The 14,547-nt window shown below is 39.4% G+C and overlaps 1 protein-coding gene and 1 non-coding gene across 3 annotated transcripts in view; both read left to right on the forward strand.

Moving 5' to 3' along the window:
- PPP2R2A (protein phosphatase 2 regulatory subunit Balpha) overlaps positions 1-14,183 on the forward strand; it is a 40,976-nt gene extending 26,793 nt beyond the window's left edge. For both annotated transcript variants that reach the window (XM_086628058.1, XM_009986271.2), the window contains exons 3-10: positions 2,624-2,721; positions 7,640-7,805; positions 8,340-8,452; positions 8,726-8,903; positions 9,707-9,871; positions 10,456-10,625; positions 11,430-11,521; positions 12,861-14,183. In XM_086628058.1, the coding sequence (XP_086484184.1) occupies positions 2,624-2,721; positions 7,640-7,805; positions 8,340-8,452; positions 8,726-8,903; positions 9,707-9,871; positions 10,456-10,625; positions 11,430-11,521; positions 12,861-13,140 (1,262 nt within the window). In that variant the 3' untranslated portion in view covers positions 13,141-14,183. The remainder of the gene's footprint in view (positions 1-2,623; positions 2,722-7,639; positions 7,806-8,339; positions 8,453-8,725; positions 8,904-9,706; positions 9,872-10,455; positions 10,626-11,429; positions 11,522-12,860) is intronic.
- Positions 6,886-6,952, forward strand: LOC147526673 (small nucleolar RNA SNORD36). Its single transcript, XR_015222917.1, has one exon. It is a non-coding gene; the product is annotated as a small nucleolar RNA SNORD36 (small nucleolar RNA).
- Positions 14,184-14,547: the final 364 nt, after the last annotated feature.

The raw sequence follows: 14,547 nt of genomic DNA on the forward strand, positions 1-14,547 counted from the left end.
TGCCTGTTCTAATGATAAGGCCTAAAAAAGCCTAAAGCTTTTGACCTTGTAAAACTTTTCAGTGACTTCCACCAAATAAGTACTATGATGAATTTATCCATCTATTCTTAGGTAGATATGTAAGATTTCTAAGGCAAATCCTTCTTTGCTGTTCTCCCTCCACATAAATGCACATGCTTAGATCTGCTGATAACTTGCTGTATCGTCTTCTCTGTTGTAAGACTGGCTTAGCTTGCAGTGTTAAATCTGTGTTTTTCAAAATACTAATATTCTGTATTTTTCTCACTATTCAGAGGTGAGATGTCTTGTTTTTCTCTGATCAATTGATAACTTCCTTAAGGTTGTCTTCTATGAGAGGATTACAACAACGTGGTTTGCGTTCTATGGAATAGTCAAAATTAGATGGCTTGGTTTGCACTTCACTCTTTCTGCATACTGGGTTTGGTTAATAGTGTGTGACTTTTCTGCCCTGTTCACCTGTGAAAGGTACATATCAAATGCCATACCTTCATCAGAATTGTATGCAGTCTTAAACCTTACCAGACGTGAGATGAACCACTTCATCTTATAGCGGTCTTCCAGTACCTCAAGGGGGCCTACAAGAAAGATGGGGAGAGGCTGTTCAGGAGGGCCAGCTGTGATAGGACAAGGGGTAATGGTTTTAAAATAGAGGGAGGTAGATTCAGGTTGGATATTAGGAAAAAATTTTTTACCATGAGAGTTGTAGAACACTGGAACAGGTTGCCCAGAGAGGTGGTGGATGCTCCATCCCTGGAGACGTTCAAGGCCCGGTTGGATGAGGCCCTGAGCAACCTGATCTAGTTGGAGATATCCCTGTTCCTTGCAGGGGGGTTGGACTAGATGACCTTTGAAGGTCCCTTCCAGCCCTAACGATTCTATGATTCTATGATTCTATGATCTTGATCACAAATACTTGAACGAATGGCTAAAGGAACTCTCACCTTCCGGGGGCAGCAGGGAGTGGAACATGTGCACTCAAATCAAGATTTTTGTGTGATCTGGATCCTGGTATATCTACGTACCAGCTTACATCATATTTGTGTCCTTAACACAGTGTTCTTGAGAAATTTCAGCCTGTTGGTGTTCCAGCAGTGCCAGATAATCATGGTAAGGGAGGTCGATGGAGATGGGATAATCGTGTGCTTATCCTTGGTTGTATGGCAGTTTACACTGTGCACTGGAAAACACAACTGAGCTGTCCGTACCCCATTGTGCCAAGAACCTGGCTCTGCATCTTTTGCCTCAGTCTGAGGATTTTGCAGCCCAGTTTGGCCTGCCTGTCTAGGCTGTCTTTACACTGTGCAGCTTTCAGACAGACGCTGCATGCCTGTAGCTGCTGTGTAATGCAGTTGGTAAAGAACAGCTTGCTCACGTCCTCGGAGGCCACTGCCCATGTGTTTGGGGCAACCTGAGAATGATGTAAGCTTTATTTTGGTATTAAAATGAAAAAGAGGAAAACCCTGCATGTTTCACTTCTTCATAACCTTATTGCTGTCTCTGATAAGATAGCTGCTGTGATATGCTGCACAATAGCATCTGTTCAAATGCAGACTGAGCAGCTTTTGTTTAGCCGTAGCTTTCAGTCTGTAGAGGAGGTACCAAACCTTTTTTAACTCTAAAACAGAGAATGAAGAAACCATCCAATGGAAAATGGGGCTGCACTGTTTATCTACGTGATCCGACGTGAAAGCAAGATAGCCTGAAGACCTGCATGTATAAAAAATCTTGCATACTTTCTTCTGCAGAAAATTAGATTATATAGTTGTGTTGCAATTTGAAGTTGGCGTTCTGCCATTTGAAAGTGGGGGAATGTGTGCGTTTGAAAATGGGAATTGGTGTGCCTGAGCTTAACTCATAATTTGTCCTCTTTTTTTCTGCATAAGCAGATCAATTTGATACTAGGCATGACTGGTGGTTTTTTTGTCTATGTACATTCATAACTTAATTTTAGTGCTCCATATAAAAGAACTTGTGGTGATGTAAACCTTCCTCATCCAGAAAAGATACTCAAGTTTTTTAGAGACAGTCTGTTGAATTTATTTCTTAATCTTCTGTAGCTGTTTTTGTTCCACATCCTTGCATTCCTTAGGCACTGGTGTCTGAACATCTCCACCCTAGTATGTTTTGCGCTTAAGTTGTCAAATCTTTGAGGTCATATGGGTAGTGATTGTATTCAATTCTACCAGAAAGAATGGAAAAAATAGAGGTATAAATATGTGTATATTCAGTCTTTTCTCTGCTGTTTTAGTACATACTGAAAACCCATTTATATGCTCTACTAGTAGCAGTCATAACAGAAAAAGAGTCAATCCTAAGAAGCAGTCAATCCTAAGAAGTGACGATATAAAACGTTGAAAAATAATTTAGTGTGCAACACTGAACTTACAACTCTGGCATGGTGAACTTGTAATGGGTTTTCACATGTATGGATTTAAAAAATTACTTCTATATTTTTAAAGAAACCCATACTTGTATTTTATAAGTATACGTAAACTGAATTGAAGTATACATTTTCTTTTTTACTTATAATTGTAGCTTTCTTGGCCACTTAATATTTAGAAAAAATGATTAACTTGCAGGGTTTATTTTTGTTCCTATGCAGCGGATATAATTTCTACAGTAGAATTTAACCATTCTGGAGAGTTGTTAGCAACAGGAGACAAAGGAGGTAGAGTTGTCATCTTTCAACAGGAGCAGGAGGTGAGTGCTAACTACGTAAAGTATATTTAATTTTCTCCTCTGTTCCCATTCATTCTCGTTAAAGAAAAGGAGCATACTTTTATAAAAAATTGGATACAAAGTGCATGCCTGTGTAATAAGTGATTAAAATAACAAAATTTTAGAGTGAAGAAATTACTGAAAACTTTGTGACATTGTTAGAAATTAATTTAGAGATTCTGAGCTTCAACTGTAGTCTAAAAGAGTACTTAAAGTGACAAAAAAAAAGAGTGGGTGAAAAGACCTTGAGGAAGCTGAAGTTGGTCATTTTACAATGACTAGTTGGCCGTGATTATTATTTCAGATTTCAGTGTAGTTGGGGAAATGAAAGTTGCCCTTAAATGAGTATATAACTGTGACCCAAGATGTCCTTTTCAGTTTTGATATCAATCAGATAAAATAGTTTAAGGTTCTGTCAACACTTATTCCTTACAAGGATCTAGGGTTTTCTGCTAGTTGAAATGTGTCACATGAAAGTCTGGGTGCTAGAGGGAATTCTCTCTTCAAACTATAGGGCTGCATCCCTCCTGCTGCTTTGGAACTGGAGCTGTGGTTTCTCTCCATGTCTGCAGTAAAGTTGCTTGGTTTGAAGCTGGCGTTCAGATGGACTAGCTCTCTGTTACACAGAACAGTGTTTGGTGCTGTTATTTACTGTATAATTTAAAGTACGGCAGTGGAAAACATCAAAGGAAAGCAGCTTCCAGTGTAGTGGAGGCAAGGCTTGGAAACAAATTGTTTTTTTGCCACAAAGTATGTTTGTGGGTGGGTCTGCGTTGCTGTTTCTGAACGTAAACAAAGTGTGAATTGCTGCACTCAATGTATTTACTTTTAATTTTACGCTGTAAATACTTTGATTACAGCTTTTTGTCCCCCATGAGATCTGCTTTCTCTGATGTATCCCATCTCTGCATCAGGCACAGACATCTCTGCTTTTAGGGTGCAGCCTGTTTCTTTACACATGTGCTTAGCCAGCTTTCAGATGTTTCCCCGTTTACACAAGCACTGTGTTTGCCTAAAACCTGAGTTAGAAAAGTGTCCCCAGTACAACAGGTGTGTTTCTATTTCTCAGCAAAATAATACAAAATCTATTGCTTTACTCTCTCTTGTTTGAGCTTCAGAGGATAAAGCATGCCACTGTCCTATGCTGGTCTCTTTAGGTGACTCTAATACTGGAAGCTGGTGTATCTATATTAAAATAAGCAATCAATATTGGTATTTGCTTATGAGCAACAGCAAGGCTTATTATTAATCTACCTGACAACAAAAACAATCTGTTTTTATCACTAAAGATTACTAAATATTTTCTGCTACTTCTATTCTCATGTGATATTTCAAAATGTAAGCTTAAAGTTAGGTTTTTCTAGTTTTGTAAGCTGTTTAATGCAGTGAGTACCTTAGCTAATCCTAAAATCAGAGATGAGAACTGAATCCACTTAGTTCCCTTGTGTGTGAACAAAAAAATGCAAATTCAAGGAGAATTAAAGGTTTGATCTTGGGAAGTGTGTTTTAAGTTTCATACTAGTCTCAGACCATTGTAAGATAACTGCAGTGCCAAAGTGAGTTAGGAGGACACCTTCTTGTTGTTATGAAAACTAATATAACTTAAGTCACCAAAGGATTAAAAAAACCAAAACCCCCCAAAACAAGCAAAAAAAACCCAAAACAGTCCTCGCAATGAAACCCCCTTCCCTAATACCCATTAAGTTCTAGTAGCAAAGGTATCTTCATTTTATATTTGTTCACTTGGTCTTCGCAGAATTCTACAGACTAATCCTTCAATGCCAGGAAAGGGCCTCTACTCTCAGGTGAAAGGTGGGAAAGCTGCGATGGAGTGCTTGATTTTTAACGAAGTGCATGGTAGAAGTTGACTTAGAATTTATTTCAGGAGAGGATAAAAAGGCACTTCAGTCATCTCACTGCACGGAAAAGTCGTGCTGTTAGTTACGATAGAATCACAGAATCATTTAGGTTGGAAAAGGCCTAATGGAAATGACCTTAAAAGGTCATCAGGTCCAACCGTTAACCCAGCACTGCCAAGTCCACCACTGAACCATGTCCCTAAGTGCCACATCTACACATCTTTTAGATACCTCCAGGAATGGTGACTCAACCACTTCCCTGGGCAGCCTGTTCCAATGCTTGACAGCCCTTGTGGTGAAGAAATTTTTCCTAATGCCCAATCCAAACCTCCCCTGGCGCAACTTGAGGCTTTTTCCTGTCGCTTGTTACTTGGGGCAAGAGACCCACCCTCACCTCACTACAACCACCCTTCAGGTGGAGAGCACGCTGCTTTTCTTAGCGTTCCATTCCCTTCCAGTTCTAAAAATCCTAAACGCTGAGAATTCCCCAGTTGCCCAGAACAAGTGACTTTCTGCAGTGACTCTTTAGGAGTGACTCGCTGTGGTCAGCTGGTGCCATCTAGTGGGGTTTTCTCACTGATCGGCCTCTTCCTGCGTTTCTCTGGCCAGAGTCTGATATGAACATGCAGACTCTCCTTACTGTAATCTTCCTGTAGTTTCAGGCACAAACTCTTGTGGTGTTTTGCTGTTTGGGTTTTTTTTTTTAAACTCTTAAGATTTAGCTTGCATTCTTTAAGGCTCCTTTAAACTGGCTTAAAACTTAAATAGCTAATTGCCTGTACTCAAGTGAGTTGTCTTTAAATTACTAGTTTTGGTTTTCATGCATAACCCATGGCTCATGTCTTCACAATTTGTGAATCTAGGTATACAACAACCACCTGGGTTATCAGATGAAGTTGCACAGAATTGCTTTTGGCATAATTTAACTCCTTGGTGTTCAGGGAATGAACAATGGGGACTGGATTCCCATTTGCATTAGTGATTAGTTATGTCATATGCACACCTGTCTAGAGAAGTTTTCTATGTAAGAGTTACCTAAAAGACAATTGTTTAAGTATTTTGGTTAGATTTATGTACCACCTTCTATCATGCTGCGTTCCAGAGCACTTTACAGACCACACACACAGGAAGAAAAACACTAAAACATACGTGCTCTGTGTAGAGTTACACAAGCTTGTGTAACTTTACCCAGTGCCAAAATCCTGCCACCTCTGGGTTGGAATGTTGCAGCCCTTCTGCAAGGCGAAGCAAGTGGCATTACGTAAGTATCAGGCAGGAAATGAATTCTGGAGCGAGTTGAAACTGAAGGAGGAATTTGCGTAGGCAGCCTGTAATCACCTAAATTGGAATTTAACGTAAGGCACTTGGGCCAACACCTCTTCTTGTTTTGGTATTTTTTGGAGTGTCGTGAGACAGTCTGATGGGTTAAATTTTGTTTTTATCCCAAGGATGTATTTCATACATTATTGGCTTTATATATTATTCTAGTCCAGTAGAGTTTTACTAGAATACACAAGAATGATATGGTAAGTATGGAATTGAATGAAAGTTTCCTGAATCCTGACCAGCATTTCCTAAAGCACAATAGATTTACTTCAGAAGTCGTCTGTTCTATGCAGTGACCCTGCTTAACTTGTTAGCTCTAACTGAAACTTAAAGTTCTTTCCGTTCTCTAGGGTGGGAAAGCCAGTGTAATTGATAGGTGTGGTGCAATATTCTAGTGCCAAAATTTATTTCGAAGCGTTTTGTCTACTTTTTCCTCCCCCACAGCTTATTGTAAAATGTTAAGAATTCCTGCCAGCTATTAATGTAAGGGTATGAAGCAAGAGAAAGCGATGCAAGGAATGTGACAAATGTGGGCCAGCAAGGATCGTATCAAGGAGTATGATTTTGTGAGGTATTAAGGGATGAAATGAATGGATTGACATGAGAGACAAGAGAAGGAAGGAGCCAAGTCCCTAGTCACGAACATACCACAGGAAAGGCATGCGATGGTGCAACCTCTGGAAATGGATGGAACAGGAATATATCACAAAATTAACCTTGAATTAATTTCAGGTACACCTAGTGAGCACTGTTTCAGAAATGGTTCCAGTTTTCTGCCACCATTGGAGGGAACTGAAGGTTCAGTCCATGCAGTGCAATGCTAGTGCCAGGAAGCCACGGCCTAAAACATAACTTTTGGAAAGAGGAATCATGCAAGTTGAAAGGTTTTTCAGTTTTCCAAACCGTTCCACCCTGAACAGGCTATAACCACAGGTGTGATTTTTCATGTCAAAGATGTATTCAGCAGAGATGTTAAGCATTTTTTCCCCTCATCTCCAGAATGAGGAACAAAAAGCTTCTTAAGCAGTTTAGAAGGTCTCGGGAAATGTGGATAGCACAAACCAGAATAGTGGAGCTGCTGGTCTAAGTTCAGAGGTGACATGGGATTTCCCCAGTGTGCCCAACACGCTGAACTAACCCACAGAGTATATTTGCCGTTCATGTGGCTGTGTAGTTCTCTTGGGGAATGTTCTCCTTAAACAAAGGTGGAAAAATTAAAGATGGGAGAATGATGAAGACTTTTGAGTTTCTTAAGAAAAGAAAACTTATGCCTAGAATGTTTAGGCAAAACGTTAGTTTGTAAGTTCAGCTGCTTGGAATTAATATGAGAACTTGCTGAAGATATTCCTTCACATGGCTGAGGGGAGTTTCTGGAAACTTTAGGCATCAAAAGCTGCTCTGATAACTCTCTCTTCTCTGATGCTTTCTTAGCCAAAATAGTAGAAACTCTGATCGAGATCTTGCAAAAGAGATGATCCTCACGTTGTCTGTTCTGCAGGCTTGTTAAAATAAGGCAAGTTGTACACCAAAGGATACTCGTGGCAAATCTTCCGTAGCCAACAACAGAGTGTAGAAGTCTTGTCCTATTTGTATGCTAATTAGCAGTCTGCCTATATATTTTGCTGCATAAATATCTAATTCTGGCTTCTGCCTGCAGCCTTGACGAGCATTCTGTACACTGCATACATATCTTGATCATTTAATTCTCTTTTTAGAACAAAACCCAGTCTCACAGTAGGGGAGAATACAATGTTTACAGTACCTTTCAAAGCCATGAACCAGAGTTCGACTACTTGAAAAGTTTAGAAATTGAAGAGAAGATCAACAAAATTAGGTGGTTACCCCAGAAAAATGCTGCTCAGTTTTTATTATCTACAAATGGTAAGTTATGACTTAATAATTTTGCACAGTAACGTGTTGTTACATAGGTTTGTTGTTAGGATTTTGTCTAATCCTCTCCACTTTTAAAAGGCTGGAAGTAAGTTGGTTTTAAATGCGAGTGTTTAGGGATGTGGCTACACAGGAGTTACGCTGTTTAACTGTTCTGCTGTTCTGGCTTACGTGGATGCAGAAAACCTGCAACACGGGGCGGTGTATTAGTCATTTCTGATTTGGGTGCTTTACAGCAATGGGCTTAAGCTGTCATTCAATAACTACCTGTGTGAGAGTTCACATTAGTCATTCGTAACGATCCTGAAACCTGCTGTAGCTTTTTGCAAAAGAACAAACTGTGGAGGTGGTCTTTTTAATGCATTTCATCTTGTCTTGTTTTCTCCAAGCAGTATTTTTGTCTTTTTTTGGTATGTGTGGGTGGTCTGGTCTTGTTAGAAGGCTTCATGTTAAAGTGCATCAACTGTGAAGAGACTAGGATCTTTGCTGGAGCTTTGATTTTAAACTGTGGCTGGTTTATTTCAGATAAAACAATAAAGTTATGGAAAATCAGTGAAAGGGACAAAAGACCAGAGGGTTATAATTTAAAGGAAGAAGATGGACGGTATAGGGATCCTACTACAGTTACAACACTACGGGTGAGTAGTTCACTCTCTGTGAATTAGCAACATTCCAGTGATTTCTCCTCTCCCTCCTCCTGGCACACGGATTAGCCTGTGGCTCAGTCAGTAGCTGCCCCATCAGATTATTAACTTTACATTTTCTGTGATGCCAGTTGGCAGGCATGTTTACTTCTGAGGTGATTTTGAGAAATTTTAATTGGCTTGCTGTATTGAAGGACTGTGATTGTGAGTGCTAATGTGTTTGTAGTATGTTTGTGTTTCAAACATCCGTTGCTTTGTGTTTTGCAGGTGCCAGTATTCAGGCCCATGGACCTCATGGTCGAAGCTAGTCCACGAAGAATATTTGCCAATGCTCACACGTATCACATCAATTCCATCTCCATTAATAGTGATTATGAAACTTACTTATCCGCAGATGACTTGCGGATTAACCTGTGGCACCTAGAAATTACAGACAGAAGTTTTAGTATCTTTTTTGCGTGGTTTTGTATGATGAGAATGGTTCGGTTACAACAAAACCATTGGGTTTTATTTCCTTTGAAGAGCTTTTTGTACAGCATGTTTCTCCATATCCTGGTTATTTCTCCCTAGTGGTAGTTGTAAGGGCTTTTACTTCTGGAGAGGCAGCTCAGCATGAGCAGTGTAAGTAGTAGTCATGTGCGTGGTGAAAACCAGACTCCTTTAAAGGAGGAAGAAGCTTAAGGTTTCAAGTGAGATGAGCAGTTCTGGAAGGCAGTGTTACAGTACCATCCTCATCTCAAAAATGTTTATTCTTTTTTACCTTTTAACCTAACCATCCAACCCTCTCGCATGTGCACCTGTAAACATTGCAGGCAGTAGGATCACAGGAATATGTATTCAGTCCCATTGCTGGGAGCAGAGATCTGCGGACAAATCAGCAGGACCCTGAGTGGAAGCTGCACACGCCTTCTTTGTAATGTAGTAGTGTCGTTAGAATTTAAGCAAAATAAAGTTCTATGTGGAAAAAACGTGGGTGACATATGTAGGATAGAATTAATTACTGCTAAAATGGAGCAAAAAATTAAGCAGTCTTTTGATGTTTTAAGAATGAACTTCAAACAGATCTAGAATGGAGTGTTATGGTCTTGCTTTCTAGACGCATTGTGGGACTTGATTTTTAACTTGATTTTTAACTGGTACCCAGTTTGTGACTGGGTACCAGTCCTGAAAAAGCATTGCTGAATACGTTTGAAAGCTTATAAAATACATTGTGAAAAATGGAGAAAATTTCTTAACGGAATGCTGTAGATATTGTAGATATTAAGCCTGCCAACATGGAGGAGCTCACAGAGGTGATAACAGCTGCAGAGTTCCATCCAAACAGCTGTAACACATTTGTATACAGCAGCAGTAAAGGAACGATTCGTCTCTGCGATATGAGGGCATCAGCACTCTGTGACAGACACTCAAAGTGTAAGTTCTGCCCTGCATCACTTAGTCTTTTTGGGGAATATGGTATCTTGCTGTTAGATGAAGCTAAGCACTCAGTAAGAAGGTGTTAAACACTGAATTGGGTATGTGTGTATTTGTATTGGATTTCTGTAGTATATGGAATAGATCTAAACCCTAAAATCTAAATAAATCTTAAAATCAGATTCGTATTTTGCCAGAGTAAAAGTAGTGAATAAAATTATTAGTAGCTTAAGCTGGGGAGTCTGCCTGGACAACAGGACTAGGAATGGCTTTCTGCAGACTTCAGGAGATGAAATACTAGTTATTTGGTTTGTACTTGGTGCTTGAAATTTTGCGTGTGTGAATGAAGGCTCTGAGTATTAGTGAGTAGTTCACTTATTTAAAAGCCAACCTTGCTACGATAACAAAATATTTCAGAGTATGGCGACTGTATTATAAGGCTTTCTCTTTGGAAGTTATATACCACAGGCAGAGTAGCCCAATGTGGCAAGCCTACTGAGCAAACGTTAACCTAATTTGGGTGTATCTTGTATTGGAAGGGACATAAACTTACCTCTTGAAATGCCTATCTTCTTTTTATACAGTGTTTGAAGAACCAGAAGATCCTAGCAACAGATCATTTTTCTCTGAAATCATCTCTTCCATATCTGATGTCAAATTTAGCCATAGTGGTCGATATATGATGACTAGAGATTATCTGTCAGTGAAGATCTGGGATTTAAATATGGAAAATAGACCTGTGGAAACATACCAGGTATTCAGTGAAGACAATGTAGGCTAGAACTTAACACCTTGAAGGCTGCTGAGTCTTACTAATAGTCTTGATGTGGCAGTTAAATTTTTGTCTATAGATCACTATGCCCAGGCAAAGCATCTCAATGAGCTTTGTGGGTTCCACACACATTCTAAAGGATCTTGGCTGATTGCAGAACCCAAAACCATGTTTGGGTATGAAAAAGGCTCCCTCTTACACAATGAAAATGTGGAAAGGTAATCTTCAGCTGTGAGACAGCACATCTCTCTCAGACTTCGCAGTTAACTTTATACTGTCCTGTTCTTTCCTGGAGAAAACAGGAGGTAAAATGTTTCCTTTGCAGAAAATGTTTTTAGCTGGCACTGGAAATCGCTGTTGAAAATTTGTGAAGGGATCCTCTTTATCATACATAGGAGGAAGATCAGTCACCAAAGCATGGTTTTTTAGAAAGAAGCAAAGTCTGATAAATCCTTTCAGATACCTAAAAAGGTAGTGAGGGTATGACAACTGCTTAGAGAGGGAAAGCATTCTGAAGAATTGCCAAGTTCTGGGGGATGTCTCTTTCTCCTCCCCAAGTGACTTGCTATTGTTTGAGTTCATTTGAAATCTCTGCAGAGCAGAACATGTGAATTCATGCATCTGTTCGTTTTGTTCTTTATCCATGCAGTCAGAGGAGGCAGCTGTGTGTGTGTGCTTGTGGGTAGCGTGTTAAGCACTGTCAGTTACTTTTGAAACAGAATCTATGAAGGTTATTTTGAAGGTATGCAAGTTCAATATTCACTCAGTTTATCTGATTTTTTCCAGGTGCATGAATACCTCAGAAGTAAACTTTGTTCGCTGTATGAGAATGATTGCATTTTTGACAAATTTGAATGCTGTTGGAATGGATCAGACAGGCAAGTTGAATTCTTCTTTATATGCACTTAAGACTTTTCCAAGTTATTCTTAAAACACGCAACTTGAAACATGACCTCAAATATCTGTCTGGTTTTATTAATGGACTGGCTTGATAATATTTAGTACTTGAGTCGACTTTAACTTCCCTATGTTAGCTCTTAACCCATGATGATGTAGCATAAGATCATAGAGAATTGTCTTCGTGTATGAAAGAGACATGATTTGACTACAAATTGAGTTGTGCCACTTTGCCAGAGTGAAATATTAATCAAATGTTCCAGCTGCTTAGACTGGAGAGCTGCACAAAGCAGTAGGATTAGAGATGGTCTTCTGCAAACTTTAATTGGTGAAATACTACCGATTACCCTAATCTACTAGGTTTATTATCCCTGGTGTTTATCTTTTTTTGGTGTTTGTTTTGTTTTGAGGTTTTTTGATGGTGTTTTGGTTTGGGTTTTTTGCTGTGTCATCTGTTATGATCCAACTTCAGAATGACTTGTATGGGAATAAGGCTGAAATAAATACTGAAACCCTGTTGTCTGATTGTGTGCTCTGCCTGTAAGAGTTTGCACCAGGACTGTTGGGGAACCTGCGTGTGTGTTTTCTAGTTAAGCTGCCTTGTCAAAAGGTAGAACACTTGGGAAAAACCTTCTAGGAATTTTCTTTCTTGCATTGAGTTATCAAGTTTGCATTGCTTAGGCATGGTTGACTAACCAGTAATACCATTTAAGACAGCTATTGCTTTTGTTAATCATGTCATTAACTGCGTATTTGCTAAATCTAAATCAGGTCATTGTATCCTTATCAGTATCATCAGGCATAGCTTTTTTTTAAACTTAGTATCTGTCTGTTCAAATATTTTGTGAGGCAGAGGAAGGACAGGAAAACTTCTAAGTGTATTTTTCTTACCAAAAAGCTGATAATTAAGTTCTCCTATGAGGTATTATTACAAACTAGGTATGTGAGTACCTAATTCATGCAACTTGTGTGTGACCAAAATTACACGGCTAAAAATGCAATGTATTTCGCTTCCGTTAGATCGCTTCCCCATGTGTGCATGAGAAGCAAATTGATTGATGACGTTTGAATTGAAGTGCTTAGGTAACAAAGTGTGTACCTTAAAAGGTCCGGTTAATGAAAAAGATAACCTTTTTTTTTGAAAAATCTATAAAACATTCAAACGCCTTAGTTTCACTTCAGATTGTAGAAGGCATGGGCAAGGATGCCTGCTTTCTGCTTATAGAATAAGGCCCGATCTTACTTGGGACTTGCAGGTTTAATAGAAGGAGAGTTTTTTTTCAACTGAACCATTACTTTCTTCCTTCCCCCTCTCTGCAGCATTGTCATGACAGGATCTTACAACAACTTCTTCAGAATGTTTGACAGAAACACAAAACGAGACATCACCTTAGAGGCATCCCGGGAGAACAATAAACCCCGTACGGTTTTGAAGCCACGCAAAGTATGTGCGAGTGGTAAGCGAAAGAAGGATGAAATCAGTGTTGACAGCCTAGACTTCAACAAGAAGATTCTACACACAGCCTGGCATCCGAAGGAAAACATCATTGCTGTAGCTACCACAAACAACTTGTATATATTTCAAGACAAAATGAATTAGGGTTGGCATTCCTAACTGAAGAGTCCACTTCCTGCATAGTCGAAATAGTTGAATCTAGCATTTGTACCTGTAAACGAAAGAGAACGAGAGGTCCATTGTGGCACCCCTTTCCAGTGTTTAAAAACGTGCCATATGACAACACACTTTATAGCTACATGGAGAAGGCTCTGTCCATCTGTCACAGCAGGGTTCTCCATGTCTGCTAGCCATTTAGGTGAGGATAGGGCACTTTGTAATTTAAATGACTACTTGCACCATCTTGCCTAATGGACTAGATTGGACTGTATCAACATCGGTTTACTCCACTTTTTATGCCTTCCATTGTGATGACGTCCAACACAGGGAAAGCCTTCAATCATGCTATGGGATTTAATTGTGTAACCTCATTACTGTATCATTCGTGGCCCCCTTTTTTTATTAAATACAGCTCGTTCTTGCTGTGGCTTGTAGCATTCCTCCTCCTCCTGGCCTCTTGGACTCCCCTTTTCCCTTTCATCCCCCCCACCTAGCCTTGGTGGTGGTGTATAGAAAAAGAAAAAAGAAAAAAAAACAACAAACAAACAAAATAAAGCACATGAATGGGTCCGTTTGGGGTCAGTGGTAAAGGGGGTCTGTGTTGCAACAAATGTTTTAATAACAGCTGACTGTAATCACTCCTTGCCATGTCTGGCACCAAAAAAGAGAAAATAAGGAAAAAAACAAACTACTGAATAAAAGTGACAAAGAATGGAGAATCTGTTTTCTTTTTTTTAATCTACCTCTTTATACAAATATTCTGTGTTTTACCTTAGATGCATGAAAATAAAATGATGTTTTTTGTAATGATTTTAACCAGTATTAATTATTTTTCATGGGAATGAAGAGAGGGAGGGATTTCACAAGTACCTGCATTCATTCACGAATGACAAGAACACCAGCTGTGGTGGACGTTGACCACTTCCACTTCAAAAACCACAAGCCGCTGTCAGATTTTGCCATAATTGGAACAGGCCAGTTACTGTTCCAGTATCCTTGAAGGCTCTTTTTTCAAACCGTCGCTTAAATTGGAATGGGAATGGAATTTTCAGATTTTAAAATCCATTTTGTGGGACTAACATCTTAGTGTTTCGATTCGTCCTGGTTCCTTCAATGCCTTGTTTTAGGATACGATACCTTTAATGCCTTGGTGAGATAAGAACTCCCCTGTGGCTTTTTCAAAAGTTGACTGAATTCTTTCTGGTGGTATGATGTCACGTAGTACCAAGTGATTACGTAGATCATTACTGCACTGCATTCTGAGATGCTCTATTTTCTGTATTTTATTGCTACCAGTAACTGAGTGGAAATGTAGTTTCACCATGCAAGTGTTTCTTCTGGCTTTTGGTTTTGCAAAGTGATTGCACTTACGAAAATGTTAAACGGTGCAAC

This window comes from Tauraco erythrolophus, chromosome 29 (genome assembly GCF_009769465.1).
Source record: "Tauraco erythrolophus isolate bTauEry1 chromosome 29, bTauEry1.pri, whole genome shotgun sequence".
NCBI classification, from domain to species: Eukaryota; Metazoa; Chordata; class Aves; order Musophagiformes; family Musophagidae; genus Tauraco; species Tauraco erythrolophus.